This window comes from Salvelinus fontinalis, chromosome 26 (assembly GCF_029448725.1).
Source record: "Salvelinus fontinalis isolate EN_2023a chromosome 26, ASM2944872v1, whole genome shotgun sequence".
Lineage (NCBI taxonomy): Eukaryota > Metazoa > Chordata > Actinopteri > Salmoniformes > Salmonidae > Salvelinus > Salvelinus fontinalis.
The window spans coordinates 822,981-834,071 of record NC_074690.1 but is presented as its reverse complement, the minus strand read 5'-3'; the positions used below and the strand labels follow the sequence as shown (position 1 = coordinate 834,071).

Genomic DNA, 11,091 nt, shown 5'->3' with positions numbered 1-11,091 from the left:
ATTTTGTTTTTGCCACGTTTATTCTATGACAGACACGTGATGCATACTTTTAAATGATATGTGAGCTACAAAAATAAATATTACCTTTAAAATATAATTTTATTAAGCACTGTTACAAAAAATACTTCAATACATCCTATTTTGTTCCTTAAACATTTGAAATACTGTATATAGTGCCTTCTATCTATCTATCTATCTATATATATATATATATATATTTTTTTTTTTTTTTTTTTTTTAAATGGAACTAAGATTTTCACTGTACCCTGCAATCACACCTGCAGCCCTGTGACTATTAAACACTCAATCTGTAGAATTTCATTATATTTTTACGGAGGACAGACTGCTTCTTCTGGGGGAGTGTCAATACAACCGACCAGTGGCTTCAAAGCCTCTCATTGGCCAATACATAGCATCAGCAATCCAGGATTTATACACGTCATTGCTCCCAACAACTAATGATGATTTCAACATTTACATGCTAGTCATTTAGCAGACGCCCTAGCGTTTATCCAGAGTGACTAACAATAGTGAGTGCATACATTGTCATACTGGTCATCCGTGGGAATCGAACCCACAACCCAATTGCAAGCACCATGCGCTACTTTTTAATATTTTATTTTATTAACAAATATCAACAAACAAAAGAGGAATAGTCACATGCAAACAGGCATACATACAAACTATTTACATTGCCAGGAATCCTAAACAAACAAATCATATTAATTAATAATACAAGTTTTAATTGCCTTTTTGTTTTTAATTTTAGTTAAAGTAGTGCCATATTGTTTCAAATCATTTATAAAGTGAAAAAAGTTAGGTTTTGAACTAGACCATTTGCATTTGTGAATATGAAATTTACCTAGTATTATTAGCAGTTTAATTAAATATACTACATCTTTATCTATGTCAGAATTTCTGAAATAAATCATTATTTCAAAACCATTAAATAATACAACCGGTACTATTTTTTTGTAACAAAATTCTGTATGTCAATCCCAAAAATTCTACTATAAATACAGGCAAAAAACAAATGCTCCTTCTCCATTCCACAGAAATCCCATTTATAGTCAATATTCAACGCACCATGCAATATCAACTGAGCCACGCAAGACTGTGGTGATGTCATATGTTTTGCTTTACAAAATGAATACCATACGGTAATTCTAAGAGCTTAATGTAGCTACAGATAACAGTATGAGGGGGGGACAAGCGCCGACTGCTTGAACGGTCATCCAACTCGGAATTCGAACTCGGGCCTCTAGAAAGAGCTCAGACTTTCCGACTGGAAGATTACTGAAGTCATGATAAGACCTCGTATTTTTTCCAGAGTTCCCAGTTGTTTTGAATGTGGCATAACTCGTTCCAAATGGACAAATTATAACCTGTAACACAGATACTCATAACACTGTACACGTAGCCTTATCCCATTGGACAGTTGATCTAGCCTCATTGTACATTCCAGATGTGTATGGTATAAAGCTGGATTTATAAGTTAGCCAGTGAACTTTCATTAACAACCAGAAAGCTAAACTTAGATGTGTTTTTGATTGTTGAGTGAATTAGACCATGCCTCTTTCAAGCCATCTTTCCTAACAAAAAAAAAAAGTGTTATTACAGACCATTTAGGAAAGTTTGCTGGCTAAACTCAATGATCCCGTTTTGTAGTATACCCCTCAGCTGAACAAGCGGCGATATTTCAATATTAGCAATTTCAAACTGACCTAAAAGATACCACCTGGGAAAAATATGCCTCCTTTCCAAACATATCCCCAAAAATATAGACAAGACAAAACATTTCCCCCTCAAAGGCAAGTAGATTGAGGAGCATTCGGAAACTATTCAGACCCCTTCACTTTATTACATTACAGCCTTGTTCTAAAATGGATTAAATTGCCCCCCCCCCCCCCCCCCCCCACACACAAATAAAAAAAAAACATCACATTTAGATAAGTATTCAGACTCTTCACTCAGTACTTTGTTGAAGCACCTTTGGCAGCAATTACAGTCGAGTCTTCTTGGGTATGATGCTACAAGCTTGGCACACCTGTATTTGGGGAGTTTCTCCCATTCTTCTCTGCAAATCCTCTCAAGCTCTGTCAGGTTGGATGAGGAGCGTTGCTGCACAGTTATTTTCAGGTCTCTCCAGAGGTGTTCGATTGGTTACAAGTCCGGGCTCTGGCTGAGCCACTCAAGGACATTGAGACTTGTCCCGAAGCCACTCCTGTGTTGTCCTGTTGGAAGGTGAACCTTCGCCCCCAGTCTGAGGTCCTGAGCGCTCTGGAGAAGGTTTTCATCAAGGATCTCTTTACTTTTCTCCATTCATCTTTCCCTTAATCCTGACAAGTCTTCCAGTCCCTGCCGCTGAATAACATACCCGCAGCACCTGACCCCCCCCCAACTGACCAAGGCCCTTCTCCCCCAATTGCTCAGTTTGGCTGGCTGCCAGCTCTAGGAAGAGTCTTGGTGGTTCTAAACCTGAACCATTTAAGACGTTTTTCTGTTTAATTTGCAAAAAGTCTAAAAACCTGTTTTCACTTTGTCATTATGGGGTATTGTGTGCAGATTGATTTGGGGGGGGGGGGATAATTGAATTAATTTCAGAATAAGGCTGACTTAATGTAGAAAAAGTGAAGGAGTCTGAATACTCTCCGATTGCACTGTAGGTACCAAACTCAGCAAAAAACGTTCCCTTTTCAGGACTCTGACCTTCAAAGATAATTTGTAAAAATCCAAATAACTTCTCAGATCTTCATTGTAAAGGGTTTAAACACTGTTTCCCATGCTTGTTCAATGAACATGCACCTGTGGAACGGTCGTTAAGACACTAACAGATTACAGACGGTAGGCAATTAAGGTCATAGTTATGAAAACTTAGGACACTAAAGAGGCCGTTCTACTGACTCTGAAAAAGACCCCCAAAAAGATGCCCAGGGTCCCTGCTCATCTGCATGACTGTGCCTTAGACATGCTGCAAAGAGGCATGAGGACTGCAGATGTGGCCAGGGCAATACATTGCAATGTCCGTACTGTAAGATGCCTAAGACCGGTAGACGGGACGGACAGCAGATCGTCCTCGCAGTGGCAGAACACGTGTAACACCTGCACAGGATCGGTACATCTGAACATCACACATGCGGGACAGGTACAGGATGGCAATAACTGCCCGAGTTACACCAGGAAAGCACAATCCCTCCATCAGTGCTCAGACTGTCCGCAATAGGGGCTGGTCTGAGGGCTTGTAGGCCTGTTGTAAGGCAGGTCCTCACCAGACATCACCGGCAACAATGTCGCCTATGGGCACAAACCCACCGTTGCTGGACCAGACATGACTGGCAAAAAGTTCTTTTCACTGACAAGTCGCGGTTTTGTCTCACCAGGGGTGATGGTCGGATTCGCGTTTATCGTCAAAGGAATGAGCGTTACACTGAGGCCTGTACTCTTGAGCGGGATCGATTTGGAGGTGGAGGGTCTGTCATAGTCTGGGGCGGTGTGTCATTGCAGGCAATCTCAACACTGTGCATTACAGGGAAGACATCCTCCTCCCTCATGTGGTACCCTTCCTGCAGGCTCATCCTGACATGACCCTCCAGCATGACAATATCACCAGCCATACTGCTCGTTCTGTATGTGATTTCCTGCAAGACAGGAATGTCAGTGTTCTGCTATGGCCAGAGAAGAGTCCGGATCTCAATCCCATTGAGCACATGTGGGACCTGTTGGATCGGAGGGTGAGGACCATTCCTCCCAGAAATGTCTAGGAACTTGCAGGTGCCTTGGTGGAAGAGTGGGGTAACATCTCACAGCAAGAACTGGCAAATCTGGTCCAGTCCATGAGGAGATGCATTGCAGTACTCTCTGCCACACCAGATACTGACTTTTGATTATGACCCCCCCCCCCCCCCCCCCCCCCCCCCTTTATTTAGGGACACAATCAATTTCTGTGGAACTTAACAGACAAACATGTACACATGTTAAGTTTGCTGAAATTGAACACAGTTGACAGTGAGAGGAAGTTTATTTTTGCCGAGTTCATATTAACCAGTAGGCCGTGATTGATAATAACGAGAGGTTAAGTATCCAACAGGTTTGTTTTCAAGCATAAAATCTTACATTGTAGGCCTACACAAGAATATAGTGTGATGGCGTTGCCTTGAAATGGTTCATTGGATTAAAATGTACTGTAAATTCTGCACTGGTCTCACATGATTACAATAGTTACAATGAAGCGCCATAGTCGTTGGAGCAGTTTAGAGCCACACAAAATGTTTAATGAAATAACTTCATTCAATAAAATTGCATGTCTAACTAAATACTAGAGGTCGACCGATTATGATTTTTCAAAGCCGATACCGATTATTGGAGGACCAAAAAAAGCCAATACCGATTTAAAAATAAATAAAAATTGTAATAATGACAATTACAACAATACTGAAGAACACTTATGTTAACTTAATATAATACATCAATAAAATCAATTTAGCCTCAAATAAATAATGAAACATGTTCAATTTGGTTTAAATAATGCAAAAACAAAGTGTTGGAGAAGAAAGTAAAAGTGCAATATGTGCCATGTAAGAAAGCTAACGTTTAAGTTCCTTGCTCAGAACATGAGAACATATGAAAGCTGGTGGTTCCTTTTAACATGAGTCTTCAGTATTCCCAGGTAAGAAGTTTTAGGTTGTAGTTATAGGACTATTTCTCTCTATACGATTTGTATTTCATATACCTTTGACTATTGGATGTTCTTATAGGGACTTTAGTATTGCCAGTGTAACAGTATAGCTTCCATCCCTCTCCTCGCCGCTACCTGGGCTCGAACCAGGAACACATCGACAAAAGCCACCCTCGAAGCAGCGTTACCCATGCAGAGCAAGGGGAACAACTATTCCAAGTCTCAGAGCGAGTGACGTTTGAAACGCTATTAGCGCACACCCCGCTAACTAGCTAGCCGTTACACCAGTCTAATCTTGGGAGGTGATAGGCTTGAAGTCATAAACAGCGCCTGCTGGCAAAACACACAAAAGTGCTTTTTGAATGAATGCTTACGAGCCTGCTGGTGCCTACCATCGCTCAGACTGCTCTATCAAATCACAGACTTAATTAGAACATAACACACAGAAATACGAGCCTTAGGTCATTAATATGGTCGAATCCAGAAACTATAATCTCAAAAACAAAACGTTTATTCTTTCAGTGAAAAATGGAACCGTTCCGTATTTTATCTAACGGGTGGCATTCATAAGTCTAAATATTTCTGTTACATTGCACAACCTTCAATGTTGTCATAATTACGTAAAATTCTGGCAAATTAGTTCACAATGAGCCAGGCGGCCCAAACTGTTGCATATACCCTGACTCTGCGTGCAATGAACTCAAGAGAAGTGACAATTTCACCTGGTTAATATTGCCTGCTAACCTGGATTTCTTTTAGCTAAATATGCAGGTTTAAAAATATATACTTCTGTGTATTGATTTTAAGAAAGGCATTGATGTTTATGGTTAGGTACACGTTGGAGCAACGACAGTCCTTTTTCGCAAATGCGCACTGCATCGATTATATGCAACGCAGGACACGCTAGATAAACTAGTAATATCATCAACCATGTGTAGTTATAACTAGTGATTATGATTGATTGTTTTTTATAAGATAAATTTAACACTAGCTAGCAACTTACCTTGGCTTCTTACTGCATTCGCGTAACAGGCGGGCTCCTCGTGAGGCAGGTGGTTAGAGCGTTGGACTAGTTAACCGTAAGGTTGCAAGATTGAATCCCTGAGCTGACAAGGTAAAAAAAATCTGTCATTCTGCCCCTGAACAAGGCAGTTAACCCACCGTTCCTAAGCCGTCATTGAAAATAAGAATGTGTTCTTAACTGACTTGCCTAGTTAAAGGTGTAAAAAAAAAAAAAAAAAAAGGCAAAATCGGCATCCAAAATTACCGATTGTTAGGAAAACTTGAAATCGACCATTCCGATTAAAATCGGTCGACCTCTACTAAATACACATTTTTTTTTAGAGATGCTTTATTCACATGTAATTCAGACTTGCAATACAGAAAACAAATATACTTCACCCTCAGCACATTGGGCCAAAGCCGTTTTAAATGGCCCTAAAATACAATACGCTGACATATCATTAATCATTTTTTGCATATACAGTATAGGCTACACGACAACTATCACCACTGTCTGCAGTTGTTGCAAAAAGAATGCTCCTGTACCAACTGCGTGCTAAACTAAACCAGTAGTGGTTTAGTGACACATCGCAAAAAGCTGTGATATATATTTTGTGTCGTCCCCCCCCCCCCCCCCCCCCCCCCTAAAAAGAAAAAGAAGTGCTCTCTGTTCTGGCACCCAACCCATTTAATTACTGTTCAGTGGTATATTCCACACCCCTTTTAATTAATGTCTGTTCAGTGGTATATTCCACAAACAATCGTCTCCTTCCTGTTCGCTGTCAGAGCCCTTCGCTCATCATCAGTCTTCTTCCTCCTGCCACTGTGGGTGTTAGTTCTCCCTCTCTCATATGGGCGTGGCCCTCCACTCCTTGCCCTCCGTCAAGGCGCGCGGTTGGTGGATGAACACGCTATACCGCACGCCCTGATTGGCCGCCGCCCTCACAAAGCCACTGTTCGCCGTCATTGTGACTGCCCGTAGTGTGTCGCCCGTGCCGAAAATCATGAGCGAGCGGGGGTTCACCTTGGAGCTGGCCGTGAGGCGCTGGGTGCGCTCCGACGGCTGATCGGACACCACCTGTAGCCGCCTCAGCAGCTCATCGGCGCGCGCCTTCTCGCCGGGGCCGCCGAGCGTGTCCAGGATGACGCGGAAGTCATTTACGGCCGACTGGCACGCGTACAGCTCCTTGCCTGCCATGAACTCCTGGAGGCGAGGGAGGACCTTGTCTTGGCGCTCCTGAGCTGCCTGCTCAGTCAGCACCTGCTCCTTGAAGGCCAAGCGGCAGTGGCCGTGGCTCAGTGACGACACGTACGTGATTAGTGTGGTGATGTCCAGGTTGGCCCGCCGGCACACATCCACCTTGACCTCGGTGGGGAATGCCAGGCTGGCCACGATGGTGTCGCGGTCAACTCGCGTGTCCTCCACATCTCCTGCATCGTCGTCTTCGACAAAGTTTTCAACGTCTTCATCTTCCTCCGCAGCCTTGCCTTCTCTCTCTTCCTCTTCGTAGCAGTGTTCCATGCCCTCCTTGTTTGCTCCCTCCCCCTCTTCCTCCTCGCTTCCTTCCTCCTCCGCCATCACCAAGTTCACCGCCACGATGTCCCCGCGCACCGAGATGCCAATCTCTCGCAGGCGGTCGGCCATTGGGCTGGAGACGCCGTTGTAGAAGGCAAAGATAATGTGTGGGTTGCTGTACTGCACAGGCTGCTGGCGGCTGGCCTGCAGGAAGTCCTCAGCCTGCTCCACCACACTCTTGTCGCCATACTGGCCCCGACCCTGCCAGATGTTGTGCAGTGCCTCTGCCTTGCGCCCAATAGCCTTGACCCAGGTGTGCCCGCCGTTGGCCACCACATCCACCACCAGCGTCTGCTTGGCGCCGCTGGCGTCCTCGTAGGCGAACACATGCAGCACGCTCACCACCATCTCCAGTGACTCTGCCGACTCCACAATGGCCTGTTTTCATATAGATTTATTGGAAAGATTTACAATACAAATACAAGTTGATGTGAATACAACAATACACAGTAAAAACCAGTGAGGATTAAACCAAAAAGTCAACCAACATATTTCCAATATGGTCCTCGTTGTCAGATGGGTAAAACAATGGACAGCTACAGAGCAAGACTAATTGTCCATTGGGCTCTCTAAAAAGGAACCTTAACATATAATTAAATTGGGAAATACATACAATATATACACAAGACCCACCTTCAGGTGAGTGAGGTTGGTGCTCTGCAGGTGGGACTCCTTGATGAGCACCTTGCCCGCCTCCACCTTGGTCAGGAACTTGAGCTCGGCTCGCAGCTTGCTGCAGAGCTTAGCCCGGCCCTCCACATCACGCGCCTGCCTCGCACAGAGCTGGTCCACACGCTTGAGCAGCTCTTGGGCCACCTGGATACGCTCCTGCAGCATGGAGTGTGTGGCGGCCATCTTTGGTGCATTATTCCTGAAGTGACGGGCCAAGGATAGACTCACACATTAGGGTGGTTGTTTACGCCACCAATAACATCATTTGATGTTCTTAAGCATGCAGAATCTGCATTGATCTAGAAATGTAGCAAATGTGAAAAACTAATACAACCATTGGATTTCAAAAACATGATACGATCAACTACACAATCATTTTTTTGTGTATTAACACAAACTACAACTTCTAGCCTTACTCAACATTCAATTTAACCAAAGCGCCTGAATATACAATTTGTTTCAGCAAGGGATGGAACATTCAAATCAATCAACAAACTCCCAATTTACATAATGACACTAGTGAGTGTTAGAATCACGTGGGACTTTCAGAATTTAAATCGTAAACGAGTCAAGAGACGCAATTCCAACTGGGTGTGGGCGAGTAAACATATCAGTATCCAAACAGTATTATTATTATTTGTAATAGTTAAGAGAATAATTTACAGGGAGCAGCAGATTGCCAGTTGTCTTAGATAAAATGCCTTCAGAAAGTATTCACATCCCGTGACTTATTCCACATTTTGTTGTTACAGCCGGAATTCAAAATGGATTAAATCGATATTTTCTCACACACACAAGGACAAAGTGCAAACATGTTTAGAAATGTTTGCAAATCTATTGATAGAAACACAAATATCCTTTACATAAGTATTCATACCCCTCAGTCAATACTTTAGAAAATAACCGTTGGCAGTGATTACAGCTGTGAGTCTGAGTAAATCTGAGGTTTCCACACCTGGATTTTGCTACATTTGCCCATAATTTCTTTCAGAAGTCTTCAAGCTGTCAAATTGATTGTTGATCATTGCTAGACAACCATTTTCAGGTCTTTCCATAGATTTTTTAAAAAGTATATTTAAGTCAAAACTAACTCAGTCACTCTGGAACTTTCACTGTCTTCTTAGTAAGCAACTCCAGTGAAGATATGGACTTGTTTTAGGTTATTGTACAGCTAAAAGGGGAATTCATCTCCCAGTGTCTGGTGGAAAGCAGAATGAACCAGGTTTTCCTCTAGGAATTTGCCTGTGCCTAGCCCCCTTCTGTTTCTTTTTTTATCCTGAAAAACTCCAGTCCTTAATAATTACAAGCATACCCATAACATGATGCAGCCACCACTATGCTTGAAAAATATGGAGAGTGGTACTCCGTAATGTGTTGTATTTGCCCCAAACATAACACTTTGTATTCAGGACAAAAAGTTCATTGCTTTGCCACATTTTTTTGCAGTATTACTTTAGTGCCTTGTTGCAAACAGGATACATGTTTTTGGAATATTTGTCATTTAGTTTAGCATTGTGGAGTAACTACAATGTTGATTCATCCTCACTTTTCTCCTATCACAGCAATTAAACTCTAACTGTTTTAAAGTCACTATTGGCCTCATGGTAAAATCATTCCTCTCCGGCAACGGAGTTAGAAAGGATGCCTGTGTCTTTGTGGATGGTGTATCTCGACACCCAGTCACTACAAAGTGTAATTAACTGCTCAAAGGGATATTCAATGGCTGCTTTTTATATTTACCCATCTACCGAAGCATTGGAAAACCTCCCTGGTCTTTGTGGTTGAATCTGAGTATTACATTCACTGCGTGACTGAGGTACCTTACAATTATCTGTATGTGTTGGGTACAGAGAGGAGGTAGTCATTCAAAAATCATGTTAGACTCTTATTGCACACAGTCCATGCAACTTATGACTTATGCACTTTTTTTTACACTCCAGAACTGATTTATTTTTGCCGTTACAAATGGGGTTGAATACTTACAATTCGAAAAACATAATTCCACTTTGACATTATAGGGTTCTGTGTAGGCAGTGACAACAAAAAAATATTAATTTAAAACATTTTCAAATTCAGGCTGTAACACAACAAAATGTGGGTAAAAGGGTGTCAATACTCTCTGAAAGCACTGCCGTTTCAGTACTACAGCACCAGTTGCTAGTAGAGTTCATTGTTCCTAGTGTTATACGGAATGTTTTCCCTGATGCACCGCCTGTGACACAGCTAACTTTGTAACAAATTAACATCCGTTGAGTTAGAAGCTCGTTATTACAGTCAGCTGTGTGTTATCAAAAAAACGCCCTTACAACATGCAACAACTAGTATCTCGTTCGTTTTTCCCGTTTACTAGTGGTTGTCGTTAGCTAGCATATGGGTTCATTAGCAACATTAACCAGCTAGCTAACGCGCAGCTAGCTAGCTAAAGTTTGCTTGCTACCGACTGTTTTTGCGCCTGTCAAGTTGAGATTGTTTGGGTTTTACTTTTAACAAAACGAAACACCGCACAGTATGAGAATGTATCATAAGTATTCAAAAACACTTACGAAAAAGCCGGTAAATTACTATGCTGCGTTGCAGCTACCTTGATACGTGTACCACTGGCCCGGTGACAGTGCTTGTTCGCCTCTCTCAGCTGTCTGGTCGGTGGTCGCGCTTGGCTCTCATCAAGTAGAATGTTGTGAAACAGAGAAAATACCTCTGTCGCCATCTACCTTGGAGTTGAAGTAGGCCTACTCTCACACCATTTTAAATAGGCTTACTTTATTTCAATCTACAAATCACAAGTGAACGCCTTTTCATCAATGTATGTCCTAATTGCACCGAAAATTCAGCCTCTCTTTGAAAATTTAAAATAATCTCAACTGCACATTCAACACACAGCAGACAACTGGTTCCCTTATAGCCATGATCACAATTGAGAGTAACAGTAATGTCGTCTTTTTGTAGGCACTAACTGTGCCATGGTTCGTTGAACAAACCCTATGGAGAAACGAATTTAGTTTTTGTAGTGTTTTTGGATAAACCCCGAAAATAAGGTTTGCGGTAAACAGACTTAGAACAAAACATACAAGATTTTAGGACTATGACATAACCTTCATCAGCTAACATCACTTTTTGGGGGGGAACTTGGAATTTGGAAGCATTTATGAACAAAAATATAAACGCA

The 11,091-nt window shown here is 42.3% G+C and overlaps 1 protein-coding gene across 2 annotated transcripts; it reads right to left on the bottom strand.

Moving 5' to 3' along the window:
* Positions 1–6,305: 6,305 nt before the first annotated feature.
* Positions 6,306–10,647, bottom strand: c26h7orf25 (chromosome 26 C7orf25 homolog). 2 transcript variants are annotated; one of them, XM_055882322.1, is made up of 3 exons: positions 10,469–10,647; positions 7,887–8,124; positions 6,306–7,631 (listed from the first exon to the last, which is right to left on the bottom strand). In XM_055882322.1, exons 1-3 carry the CDS (start codon positions 10,630–10,632, stop codon positions 6,525–6,527), a joined length of 1,509 nt encoding a protein of 502 aa, XP_055738297.1. In that variant the 5' UTR covers positions 10,633–10,647; the 3' UTR covers positions 6,306–6,524. The 2 variants fall into 2 exon arrangements, with proteins under 2 accessions (XP_055738297.1, XP_055738298.1); XM_055882323.1 differs by having other exon boundaries at positions 10,507–10,596.
* Positions 10,648–11,091: the final 444 nt, after the last annotated feature.